The 13,371-nt window shown below is 64.7% G+C and overlaps 1 protein-coding gene across 1 annotated transcript; it reads left to right on the top strand.

Annotated features, from left to right (window-relative positions):
• Positions 1-597: 597 nt before the first annotated feature.
• On the top strand, positions 598-12,420 carry PDCD1 (programmed cell death 1). The gene is made up of 5 exons (XM_042953555.1): positions 598-711; positions 7,855-8,214; positions 9,348-9,509; positions 11,199-11,233; positions 11,481-12,420. Exons 1-5 carry the CDS (start codon positions 636-638, stop codon positions 11,682-11,684), a joined length of 837 nt encoding a protein of 278 aa, XP_042809489.1. The 5' UTR covers positions 598-635; the 3' UTR covers positions 11,685-12,420.
• Positions 12,421-13,371: the final 951 nt, after the last annotated feature.

Genomic DNA, 13,371 nt, shown 5'->3' with positions numbered 1-13,371 from the left:
CCCCCCTACCCCTGCCCTCTGTCCTTCCCCCCTGCTCCCTGCCCCCTGCCCCCTCAGCAGTGGCAGGGTATGTGGATTCCACCCCTCAAGCACAGGCAAGGTGGGCTGACGCCACCCTTCATTGTAGACAAGGGGTGGGGGGGGCGGTGCCTGAGCCCAGAAGACCTGCCCTCCCAAGGGCAGGAGGGGGGAGGACACAGGGCCCTGCAGCCTCACCAGCCTCAGCGGAAGGGCGAAGAAGCAACAACAAATAAAGGGACAAAAACTGCTGCTGGACAGACCCCACGGTGGGGGAGCGGCGGCTGGCCTTCCCTCCTCCTTCGGCCTCTCTCTCTCCCTCCATTTCTGGGTCTCTGTGGCTCCTGTGTCTCTACCCTCTTACTTCTATCTTCTATCTCTCCCCCCATCTCCCTCTCCCACCCCCCACCCCCATCTCTGTCTCTCTGTCTCCCTCTGTACCCTTCTCTCTCTCAGGCTCCCCTCCAATCTCCACCCACGTGGAGGAGGAGGAAGAGGGGGCAGGGCTGGGGCTGGGGCGGGTCCCTCGTCCTAACACGGGACAGTTTCCTTTCCGCTGACACTCTACCAGAACCGTGGAGGAAGAGATTACGGAGGCAGCGGCTGCCGCTCCAGGCATGGGGACCCCACGGGCGCCCTGGCCTCTTGTCTGGGCCGTGCTGCAGCTGGGCTGGTGGCCAGGATGGCTCTTAGGTACGTGGTCAGGGGGAAGACTTCCCACCCATGCTCCCTGGCAGGTGGGGAGGGGGCTGGGGGGGTGGGGGGCCAGGGCCCGGAGGCCCAGCTCTGCCCCTGGCAGGGCGCTGTGTGGCTTTGGGCAGGGGAAGGGGCCTCTCTGGGCTCCAGTTTCCTGCCTGCCCACCTCACCTGGTGTCCAATCCAATCCTCGCCGATAAGCAGGCAGGAACCTCCCAGCTCCTCCTCAGAGTCCCGTGGGACGGGCCGGACGCTCTCTGAAGGATGATGGGTCCTCAGCCCAGATGCTAATGTTCTCCTGGGGATGGGACCAGCCTCCCAGGGGGAGGACTGTCTCTGCAAGGCTCCAGGCTGGACGGCCCAGAGACACTTCTCTAATTATACCCGAGGTGCGGCCATTCAGGTGAAGACTTCTCACCTCTCCAGCCCACCTGCCACGGGGCCTGGGGCCTCTAGACAAGACTCTTGGGTGTGCAGGGGTGGGCACGGCTGGGGGGGGCATCTGCGGCAGGATCTGGCAAGGAGGCCCTGGCCCCTAGCCCCCTCTCGGCGGGTGTCTGTCGGGCAGGCCCTGGGGGCCCCCGGTCAGAGTCTGCTGGTCGGGGAGAGGGGCCCGGCTGCCCTTGTCCTCCAGGGAAGGTGGATCCCTGGGAGGGGCCCAGAGTCTTTTCTCTGGACCTCGCTGGGCTCAGAGGTGTGACAGCCCCTGAGCGTCCCTCCCCCCGCCCCCCCCCCCCCCCCCCCCCCCCGCCCCGACCCTGGGGCTGCCCGTCCCGGAGTGTTGATGCCCCTCCAGGGCCTCCAGGCAGCAACCACCCTGCATTTCCTCCTCAGGCTGGCCTGGCCCTCAGGTTCAAGGGAGGGAATTCAGAACAGAGGTCGGTTGTCCAAGGGCCTGTGGCCAAAAGGTGCCCCATGGGGGTCCTTGCGTGGGAGCCCGGGGAACAGGGGCCGAGGGGCGGATGTCATCCGAGCATAGTCAGGCCATGACTCAGCCCTGGTGGCCGGCTACCCACCAGGACCCCTTCCCAAAGCAGGGGAAGATAAGAACGTGGCTGGGTGTGCCTCCGTTTCCCCACCTCAGCACTGAGCGCTCACGCTGCCGACATCACAGGCCGGGTGGTCCTCCGGCTCTTCCATCGGCCTCCGGCACTGCTGGCTGTGGGACATCTGGTTCCACGTCATCTCCTTCCCTTCCTGATTTATTCTCTGTATTTATTATTTTGGTCGTTTCCATGGGTGTCCCCCACAGATCCTCATGTACACGTTTTTTGTTTTGCATTTTATGAAATATCCCAAACCCAAGAGTTGGCCGAGCCCTATGCTAGCGAACAACAATGGTAAGGGTACGTACAGGCTTTGAAACAGGCAGGCTTGAGTTCAGCATCGCTGACAAGGCACCTGCCGCTGGGGACAGGGATGCCTGCCTTATGCTGAGAATGGAATCAGATCGTTAATGAAAACTGTCCGGCACAACCCGTGATAATGTCCTTTGAAGCCAGATCTCGCTTATGTATCTTTTCTGCTTTATAATTTTGAGAAATGCCTGAAACCTACAGCAAAGTCACAAAAGCAGGCAGCGGACCCCCTCCCCAGAGTGGCCAGCTCGCAACCCTGGCACATTTGCTTCCGTGTTAATTTGCCGGGTGAGCCATAACGAAATACCGACCCCTGGGGGCTGCGGGTCCGAGAGTAGGTGTGGGCCGGGCTGGCCCCCTCCGAAGCCGAGGGGGCATCCGTTCCAGGCTCCCCCGGCTTCTGCCGTTTGCTGGCAGTCCTTGGGGTTTCTTAGCTTGTGGGTACATCACCCCATCCCCGCTCCAGCTTCACACGGAGCTCTCGTATGTTTGCGTCCAAATTTCCCCCTTCTTACAAGGACACCAGTCATGTCGGATGAGGGACCCACAAGCTCCAGCTTATCTTAATTAATTACACGTACAATGACCCTATTTCCAAATAAGGTCACGTTCTGCAGTGCTGAGGATGAGGCCTTCAACACATGCACCAGGGGTCACAGCTCAGCCCACAGCGCTTTCCGAGATGTCAGACTTCTCTGCTAACACTCCAGAGGCTTCCTCCCGGGACGGTAGCCTTGACCCACAGCCCGGATGCTCCCGCACCCCAGGGCGCCCCAGGCTGGGTTATCCGGCCCTGATGGGAGCCCAGCCGAGGACCCCCTGCTTCACTCAGATGTCTCTGTCTTCGGCTCCTTCCAACTGGGGGCCCCAGCTCTCTCTGCCACCGCCAGCCCTGCCCTTCTCTGTGTGTGCGTGTGGTGTTTGTTTTTTTAAATCAAATCTCAATTTTATTTTGGATATGGAAAGCCTTAGGATCGGGAATACAGAATTAGGAATATTTTTACTGAGGTACGACTGACCACAACGTAGTAATTTCAGGTGCACAATGAAATGATTCGCGATGTGTATATACTGTAAAACGACGACCCCGGTAAGGCCACCAACATCTGTCACCACACACAGTCACAAAACGCGTCTCCTGTAGTGAGAACTTTCAGTCCACTCCGTAGCGCTTCCACTGACTGTCGTCCCCGTCACCGTGCTGCGCATCCCCGCGCCGTGACTCTCGCATTTCGTAGCTGCAAGTTTATGCGCTTTGACACCCCCCCCCCAACTTGCCAGCACCTCCCTCCCCATCTCGGTAGCCACCAATCTGTCCCCTACGTCCGTGAGCTCGGGTCGTGTTTTATTTTGCTTTTTGTTCTTAGATTCCACGTGGAAATGAGATCCTACGGTGTTTGTCTTTCTCCGACCGACTTACTTCACTTAGCGCGATGCTCTCCGGCTCCGTCCATGTGGTCACAAATGGCGGGGTTTCGTTCTTTTTTTTTTTTTTTTTTTTTTTAATCGCTGAGCAACATTTCGTTGTCTCACAGCACCCCTGCCTTATCCATCGTCTGTCGGCTGCTTCCATACTTTGGCTGTTGGTACAATGCTGCTGTAAACACAGAGCTGCGCATATCTTTTCAAATTAGTCTTTCTGTTCTCTGCGGATAAGTATAAGCAGAGGAATTGCCGGGTCGTAGGGTAGTTCTGTTGTTGGTTTCTTGAGGAGCCTCCACGCTGTTCTCCAGAGCGGCTGCCCCAGTTTGCAATCCCACCAGCAGCGCACGAGGCTGCCCTTTCTCCACGTCCTCGCCGGCACCTGTTTCTTGGGTCGTTAACGTCAGCCACTCTGACCGGTGTGGGGGGAGGCGTCTCACCGTGGTTTGGATTTGTATCTCCCTGACGATGAGAGATGTGGACTATCTTTCCGTGTGTCTGTGGCCCTCTGTGTGTCTTCTTTGGAAAAGTGTCTGTTCAGGTCCTCTGCCCATTTTTAATTGGATTGTTTGGGCGTTTTGCTAGCGATTTACATGAGTTTTTACGTCTTTTGGATATTATCAGATGTGTGATTTGCAAACACTTTCTCCCATCCCGTAGGTGGCCTTTCCACTGTGTTGATGGTTTTCTTTGCTGTGCAGACGCTTTTTACTTGGACGAGGCCCCATGTGTTTGTTCTCACTTTTGCTGACGGCAGAAAGGGTCCAAGCCAGGGGCGCAGGCACGCACCCCCGGGTGTGTCTGACACCTGTTTGTGGGTGATCACAGGCGTGCTGGGGCCCTTCGGGGACCCCACGGCAAGGAGGCCAAGGCACCCTGTTTCCGTCCTGATGAGTAAGAGACCCGTGGGGGTGGCTGGAGCCCCGACAGCCCATTGCGTGACCCTCCTGACTCCACAGACAGGGTTTGCCTAAATCCAGCGCCAGCTGGGGGTGAAACGTGTGGCCCGTGGGCCACGCCGCTCTCTGTGGGAGCCTGACACACAGCCTGTCCTGCGACACTGGGCCCCACCGTGAGGTCTCGGGGTCCCACCCTGCCAGGCGGGCACACTGTTCTCTCCTGAGCCCACTCCCCAAACATCTCATTATCAAACATAAATAGACCACATTTCAGTGTTTAAGCCCAAACAATATAAGACTCGCAGATGTTGGTACCGTAGGGACAAAGTGGACTCCCATCCTCTGTCCTCAAAAGTGAGTTCCACTATCGACCCTTCTCTGGGAAGGAGTTTGGGCTGACTCCCAGGCTCCATCTGGCCGTCGCCCCTGCTCCCGGAGAGCAGAGAGCCGAGGGCCCACCTAGCCCTCTATCTCCCCCATGAGGTCTCAGCCCCGTGCTCCCTCTGGCCCACTCCCCCCTGGTGCTCCCAGGCTCCTATTCCAGGGAGCCCATCTTTCTCCATCCGGAGAGGCCCCTGAGCACCCGGCTGGGATCCCCCCTACGGCCCTGCACCCCGGCCAAACAACCAGCGCCCTCGACGGTCACACACCCTGTCACTTGAGGGAGGTGGGTGCTCCCTGGTCAGAGCTGCTCTGGAGCCTGCGACGGGCCTGCCCCCTCCGCCTTCCCCACAGGAACACTACCCCCTCGACCTGTCTCTGGCCAGGCGTAAGCTGCCGCTGTATCCGGCCCCTGCCCCTAAGCGTGCTGTGAGGACACGGGCGGGTGGGAAGGGAACGGGCCCGGCCGTGGGAGTGTGTCCCGGGAAGGAGTCTGAGGAGAAGCGGTGAGGCCGTATGGCGCCCAGAGGAAGTGGGACCTGGGCAGGACCGGGAGGCTGCCGTGTAGACGCCTAGGCAGAGAGGCTGGGCCAGGGTGGATGGGGCTCCGGACAGCCCAGAGTCCCCTCCACACCAAGTTCAGACTCCCTGGGAGGCCCACAAGGAGCCGACGAACAGAGAAGTGACCCAAATGGTTGCAAATTCATGCCAGACGCGGGGCAGTGAGGGTCTGAACCAGAGTCCTCGAGGGGCCCTTGTGGGGGGTGGGGGGCTTGCGGGAGTGGGCAGTCCACGCACCACGTGGACCAGAGGGAGCCCGGAGGCACGGGGCTGGGCGGGCCCCACGGATCACACGGCCTCGGTGCCAGACTTCGCCCTGCTGGCACTGTTCCTCCCTCGACGAGTTCCGTGAGTGGACGCGCGCTTCTCGGACAGATGCGTAAAAACGGCTGTCGGTGCCGCCAGGGTCAGCGGTCCTGCTGTCCCGTGCTGGTCGTGTGCGCCTGGGACGCATGGTTAAAATAGGAGACAGGCTTACTGTGGGCGCCCCTGGTGCTGTGTCACCCCCGGGAAAGCCGGGCTGGGGTCCGTGAACAGATGGCCGGCTCCACAAGGCAGTGGGCCTCCCGCCTGCATCAGCCACCCCCCCCAGTCCTGGCCTGGCCCCCTCCAGGCCTTCTGGCCTCCTCCTGGCCAGGGGGATGGGCCTTCTGCGGGGCCGCAGAGATGCACGGACAGCCACCCCCCCCCCACGGGGGCCAGGGGACCCCAGGCTGGGTGGCCTCCTGGCCCTGACACCCAGGGGGTGCCCACCCTCATGGCCACGTGACAGCCCTGTCCCTCCATCAGTGGCCAAAGGAGACACCAGGGAGGCAAGAAGTAGAAGGTCCAGACTGGTTGGGCCAGCCTCTCTAAGCTTCCGGGCTCCCAGTGTAAAGGGGGGTGGGGGGCGCCCCGCGTGCTCCCCCGAGCAGGGCCAGCGACGCACAAGGGTGCTGCGGGCGTGTCAGGGCCCACCCTGCTCCCGCCACCTCTGTGATCTCGCCCCACGTGAGGGGCCCAGTGGGGACGTACAGGAAGAGCTCTTGTTACTCGCGCCCCGACGGGGCTCGCCGGGCCCTGGCACCGGCCCCTTCTTCCCTGGGGCCACGGTCACTCGGCCAGCAGGACACCGTGACCAGCCTCAGGCACCCTGTCCCCAGAGGCAGAGGGACTCCAGCTGAAGGGCTGTGGCCCCGTGTGTGAGGAACCTCGCCCGGCACACGCTGTTGCCGGAGCGGAGGCCTCGCCAGGCAAGAAAAGCTCAGAGGGGCAGCCACACGGCCTCACCTCAGGACTGAAGTCCCCGGTCCCCGAGCATTTGGGGAGTAGAGGGGTGGGGGACGTGCTGGGAGGGCCAGGAAACGACCCCACTGGGCCACGTCTCACGTCTGGATGCTCCCAGGGGAGCAGCGCAGCAGGGGCCGGGAGGGGCCGGGAGGGCTGCAGGGGCAGGGGGCCGCGGCAGGGGGCGGCAGGGCCGGAGCTGGGTCTCGGCTTAGCAGCCTGTGGCCAGCCGCCTCCTCCCTCCAAGCCTTGGTTTCCCCGTGTGTAACTCAGGTCGTGGTGCAGCCTCCCCGTGTGAGCCGACCACAGTGAAGGGGGGGCCCAGCACGTGTGGGTTTGGCCGTGACTCTCTGGAACCCTGGGAGCCTGTGACCCGTCCCCGTGTCGCCTTGACCCCGTATGGGTGCTGCTGGCGAGATGCCTGGGCCTCCATGGAGGGGCTTCTCCCCTGCCGCGGTGAGCATGCGAGGGCGTGTACACTCACGCGGGCGCTTGTGGACGTATGGAAGCACGAGTGCATGTGTGCGCGCGGGCCTGGGCGTGCCCGGCGTGGCGGCGTCGCTGGGCCAGAGCCCTGGCCATCGGGTGTTCTTGCGAGGCCTCGTTTTGTGGAGAGCGGGCCAGGGCCCAGGACTGTCAGGGGCCCCCATTTCTGTCCATATCAGGGGGCAACGGCCCAGCTGGCCTCCGAGCTCCCGTCCCCAGGGTCGTGGTGGAAGACACGGAGGGACCCACGCTGACCCCACCCAGCTCTGAGCTTGTCCTGAGACGGGCCAAAGGCTGGACCCCGAGCCTCCTGGGGGCTGGGCTTTCCGTGGGAGGCCCCCACCGGCCCCTCCCAGCCTCTCGGACACCCACCCCTCCACCCTCAGTATACACGGGACCCGGCCAGGCCCCCGATGAGCCAGAGGCCCAGGACGGTGGAGCCAGAAACGTGGGGGGGTCAGGCCCCCGGACACTAGCAACCCGGAGTCAGCAAGGGAGGGGTAACGGACTAACCACCACGGTCCAGGGAGAAACGGGGGGACCTGGGGCCTCGGGTCTCGGTGGGCTCAAAGGACAAAAGTCCCACCACAGAGCTGCCCGGGGAGAGCGCCACGGCCTCTAGAGAGGGCCGGGAGAAGCCGCCAGGGGCTCCGCAGAGGGGGCTCCGGTGCGGGCTGGGGTGTGCGAAGGCCGGGAGAGCAGGAGGGTCCGGGCGGGCTGCCCGCGTGCCTCCTTCCTCACAAGCCGGTCCTCTCCCCACGCCTCAGACTCCCCCTACAGGCCCTGGAGCCCCCTCACCTTCTCCCCGGCCCAGCTCACGGTGGTCGAGGGGGAGAACGCCACCTTCGTCTGCCACCTGCCCGACGTACCCGAGAGCTTCGTGCTCAACTGGTACCGCGTGAGTCCCCGCAACCAGACGGACAAGCTGGCCGCCTTCCAGGAGAACCACACCGAGCCCGGCAAGGACAGGCGCTTCCGCGTCACGCGGCTGCCCAGCGGGCAGGACTTCCACACGACCATCCTCGCCGCCCAGCTCAACGACAGCGGCATCTACCTCTGCGGGGCCATCTACCTGCCCCCCAACACGCAGATCTACGAGAGCCCACGAGCGGAGCTCACTGTGAAAGGTGCACGGCCCGGCGGCCGGGGCAGGGGGCGCGGCAGGGACCCCCCAGGCTGCACTTCCGACACACGGGGTGACTGAAGCACCCCCACACCCACTGCCCCTTAAGGGAAGGCAGGGCCTCAGCGGGGGCGGCAGGTGGCACTTGTCAGGGTAGGGAAAGCTTGGAAGCTCAACGGAGGTGCCGCCTGGAAGAGGCTGGTCGGTGCAGAGCTAGAAGCCACGCCCCTCGGGACTCGGAGAGGGCAGGGGAGGATGCTGGGTCCCCTCCCTGGGTCCCCCCTCTCTGGGTCCCCTCCCTGGGTCCCCCCTCCCTGGGTCCCCTCCCTGGGTCCTCCCTCCCTGGATCCCCCCTCCCTGGTTCCCCTCCCTGGGTCCCCCCTCCCTGGGTCCCCTCCCTGGGTCCTCCCTCCCTGGGTCCCCCCTCCCTGGGTCTCCTCCCTGGGTTCCCCCTTCCTGAGTCCCTTCCCTGGGTCCCCCCGCTGTCCCCCCCATGTCTCCTCCCTGGGTCCCCCCTCCCTGGGTATGCCCCCGTGTACCCTCTCTGGGTCCCCCCTCTTTGGGTCCCCTCCCTGGGCCCCCTCCCTGGGCCCCCCCTCCCTGGGTCCCCCTTTCCTGAGTCCCCTCCCTGGGTCCCTCCCAGTGTCCCTCCCATATCTCCTCCCTGGGTCCCCCTGTGTACCCTCTCGGGGTCCCCCTCCCTGGGTCCCCCCTCCCTGGGTCCCCTCCCTGGGTACCTTCCCCGTGTACCCTCTCTGGGTCCCCTCCCTGGGTCCCCCCATGTCCCCCCCATGTCCCCTCCCTGGGTCCCCCCTCCCTGGGTACCCTCCCTGGGTACCCTCCCCGTGTACCTTCTCTGGGTCCCCCCTCTCTGGGTCCCCTCCCTGGGTCCCCCCATGTCCCCCCCATGTCCCCTCCCTGGGTCCCCCCCTCCCTGGGTACCCTCCCTGGGTACTCTCCCCGTGTACTCTCTCTGGGTCCCCCCTCTCTGGGTCCCCCCTCCCTGGGTCCCCCCTTCCTGAGTCCCCTCCCTGGGTCCCCCCCATGTCCCCTCCCTGGGTCCTGCCTCCCTGGGTCCCCCCCCCGTGCCCCCTCTCTGGCTCCCCTTAGTGAGTCTCTGTCCTTCTGCCCCTCCAGAGAGAGTCCTGGAGCCCCCCACAGAGAGTCCCAGCCCCCCACCCAGACTCACAGGCCAGGGCCAGGGGCTGGTCGTGGGCATCACAAGCGTGCTGGTGGGTGTCCTGCTGTTGCTGCTGCTGACCTGGGTGCTGGCTGCGGCCTTCCCCAGGGCCACTCGAGGTAACATCGTGCCAAACCCTACTGCCGTTCCCCGCAGACAGAGCTCAAGGCACAACCCACAGCCTCGCCCGTCAGGGATCCTAACCCTCCCCCTCCCCCCCCCCCGCCTCCCCCCAGCGCCCTCGCTGCGAGGACCCCTCAAGGAGGGGCTGGGCCTGGAGCAGGCCTCCCAAGTTCCGGGGCCCCCTCTCCCTAACACCTGTTTTAAGGAGGGATGGGGGGGTAGGCAGCTGCCAAAGTGAGGAGAAGCCCCCCAACAAGCTGAGCCACCTACTCTGCACCAAGGCCACCCCCAAACCTCAGGCCACACCTCAGCCCACAGGGCACAGTGAAAGTCATTCTAACAGCCGCTGGGCTCTGCTATTGACCACAACCACCAGGGTGCTATGAGGCCCCCAGCTCCCCACCAGGTGCACCTACCCTGGCCTCCCGGTGTCACGAGGACGACTGGTCACTCTGACGATGGGTACATGTCCCTGGGGCTGGAGGGAGGTGCCGAAGTTGATTCTCCTGGAGCCACTGAGAGGGGACCCAGCCAGGAGTCAGCTCTTCCCCAGGCTCCAGGTCATGGTCTCCTGGGACAGGCACCCGGGGGGACATGTGGCCAGAGAATAGGAGGTTCCACAGGGTCCTGGACAAGACTTCCAAGATCTCCCCGCTGAGCAGGTCAGGGAGGGCAGCTGAGGTCAGGGAAGGCGGCTGGGGTTAGGGAGGGCAGCAGGGGTCAGGGAGGGCAGCTGGGGTCAGGGGGGGAGGCTGGGGTCAGGGGGGGAGGCTGGGGTCAGGAGGGAGGGCAGCCGAGGTCAGGGAGGACAGCTGGGGTCAGGGAGGGCACCTGGGGTCAGGGAGGGAGGCTGAGGTCAGGGAGGGCAGCTGGGGTCAGGGAAGGAAGCTGGGGTCAGGAAAGAGGGCGGCAGGGGTCAGGGAGGATGGCTGGGGTCAGGGAAGGAGGCTGGGGTCAGAGAGGACGGCTGAGGTCAGGAGGGAGGGCGGCTGGTGTCAGGGAGGACAGTGGGGTCAGGGAGGACCGCTGGGGTCAGGGAGGGCAGATGGAGTCAGGGAGAGCGGCTGGGGTCAGGGAGGGCGGCTGGGGTCTGGGAGGGCAGCCAGTCTCCCCGGGGCAGCAGTACTCAACCTCAGCCAGTCTCCAGTGGGAGTTCACTTCTCCAACGATTTTCCTCCTAATATTTTCGAGAATGTGCTATGTGCTCTGTGTGCTGGCCACTGGCGGACACGTGGCAGTGCTGTGTGGCATCAGTTGGAGAGAGACTTGCTACACTGATTCACTGTGACCACCCACCGCCACCCCCACCCGCCCCCCGCCACCGTGTGCTGCACCAACCCGGGGATGGTGGGTGGGTCTGGTGGGCTCCTCTCTCGGCCAGGGTTTGCAGCCCGAGACAGTAGGCGCCCGCGGCAGGACCCAAGCCGGGGGTCCTAGGGGGTCGCCAGCCTGGACAACCCGCGGTCCGTCGGACTTTTGGTTGACAAGCAGGGACTCGGGGTCACCACGTGGGGGGCGGGGTCAGCCAGACGGCCGGGAGGGGGGTGGGGGGGGGGAGGACACTCGGCCACCTCGGGTGGAAGGCGTGGTGCCCTCCCAAGCCCCCGGGGGCGGGGACCCCTGCCACAACCCCCACCCCGAGGACCGCCGGGTCTCCTGGGCTCACTCCGGATGCTTCTTCACAGGTGCCTGTGCCTGCGGGAGCAAGGACGAGCCTCTGGTGAGTTCCCTTCCCTTGGCGCCCTGGCACCAGAGCCCGCACCGTGCTGGGGGAGGGCCGGGGCCGCTGCAGGGCTCAGCGGGGCTGGGAACCCGCCAGGGAGTCTGAGCGCGGGGACCCCGGGCCCCAGGAAGGGTCACGGAGCGCGGGCCCTGCCTGGCTTCGCTCCGGCTTGGCGTCTGCACGTGCGCCGGTGCGCGCCCGCGTGTCTGCCGCGGGACCGCCGACGCCAGCCCTCTCCCTGCAGAAGGAGGGCCCCTCTGCGGCACCCGTGTTCACCGTGGACTACGGAGAGCTGGATTTTCAGTGGCGAGAGAAGACGCCCGAGCCCCCCGCCCCCTGCGCCCCCGAACAGACCGAGTATGCCACGATCGTCTTCCCCAGCAGGCCGGGCTCCCCGGGGCCCCTGCCTCTGAGGCCCGAGGACGGACCCTGCCCTTGGCCCCTCTGACCGGCTTCCTCGGCTGGCCTGTGTCCTTCAGAGCCTCCGCCAGGAGCCCGGGCGGACCCTTCCCAGGAGGAGCGTGCCGGGGGGAGGCTGTGGGGACTGCCAGCTTGGCTCTCCTCTCGCCGCTCACGTGACCCGGGGGTAGGAGGTGTCCCCGTCCCGTGTGACCGTGTGGCGGTGGGGAGGGGACTCGGGGCCTGAGCCGGCCCATCGCTCCCCAGATCTGCTGCTCTGCACCTCCACACACGCCTCCCTGCGGGGGATGGTCTGGCGCTGTGGCTCTCCCTGACCCACCAATGCCTCCCAGGGGAGCTCCAGGACATGGGCGCACAGGGTCCCTGGTTGGGGACTGTGCCGGTGAAGTGCCCCCACGGCCAAGAGATGCAGCACACGGGTGGAGGGGCACACGCATGGGGTCCGGGACCTCGTGCCCCTCCAGGCCTGGAAAAGAGCTCCTGGTGTGGGGAAGGGCAGGCCGTCTGCGGGCCACCCTCATGCACAGCCCAGCCCACCAAGCAGCCTGGGGGCAGGGGGGCAACAAGGGGAACGGGCCCCAGCTGGGGAGTCGCCCTCCCCTCGGTGCCCACGCATGGTGCTATTTATGGGGGCCTCCGCCCGGCACCCCCCGGGCCCACTGTCACGGCAGGGGGGCAGTGGTACCCAGGCGTCAGGGGCTGTCTTAGGTTCCACACACACCTCAGAGCCCCTCACCCTGTTCTATTATATTATAATTAAATACTGACGAAAACTCTAAGAAAAGCCTAGGTTCTCTCCTGGCCTTGTTGGGGCGGCGGGGGGGCGGGGGGGGGAGTTCTGCCTCAAATAGAGGACGCAGCCAGCCCTCCTCGGGCCTGGCCCTCACCCGCCTGGCCGGCACCTTCTCTGTCCCAGGAACACACGGACCCCCGAGGCCCCTCGTCTCCGTCCCCCCCATCATGTACCACGGCCCCCTCAAGAAGTCTGTCCCCAGATCACCTCAGCCGAGAGGCTGCATCGGTATCTGCCCTGCTCCAGCCCTCCCCACAGGCCCCCTGCACCTGACCGTCCCTCCCAGGCAGTGTCAGTGCCCTGGGCTGGGGTCAGGCCAGGCTGTGAGCGAGTGGGTGCAGCCCCACTGGAGACACACGGCCCTTCCCAGATGCAGAGGGGAGGTCTGTTCCGTCCTCCGGGAAGAAGACACAGCACCACCATCAGGGGCCTTCAGTTCTTGTCCCTGACTGCAGTGACCAACACCCCCCAATCCTGTCCTTCCCAGTGAGCCTCGTCCAGACCCTCGGGAGCCAGGAACACAGCTGCACCCCCATCCAGCCCTCAGGGCTCACACCCTGTGCCCGCCACGCTGGGGTCCTGTCCTGGGCGGGCAGGAGCTAGAATCACCAAGTCCGGGACAAGGCGAGGACATCAGGCAAGGTCACACATGAGGGAACAAACACTGCCGGGGAAGGCTGCGGAGGGCACAGGCTTGCATGCCTGGAAAACCCAGTAGCTTCTGCGGAAACACGAATAGGGCAATAAGAAAATGGAGTCAGGTGGCACACACAAAATTAACCCCCAGAAATAAATGGCTTTCGTACATTCAAACAGCCGCCCCCTGGAAGAGAGAGTGATAGAGAGTCTAAAGTTACGCCCGAGGCGTAAATTTAACAAGAAACGCGCCGACCCGCAGGAGGACAGCTTGGCCGCAGGTGTG

The sequence above is a fragment of the Panthera leo genome, chromosome C1, assembly GCF_018350215.1.
Source record: "Panthera leo isolate Ple1 chromosome C1, P.leo_Ple1_pat1.1, whole genome shotgun sequence".
Classification (NCBI taxonomy): Eukaryota; Metazoa; Chordata; class Mammalia; order Carnivora; family Felidae; genus Panthera; species Panthera leo.
Note: the sequence above shows the minus strand (reverse complement) of the source record. Positions and strands in the feature narration are given on the sequence as shown.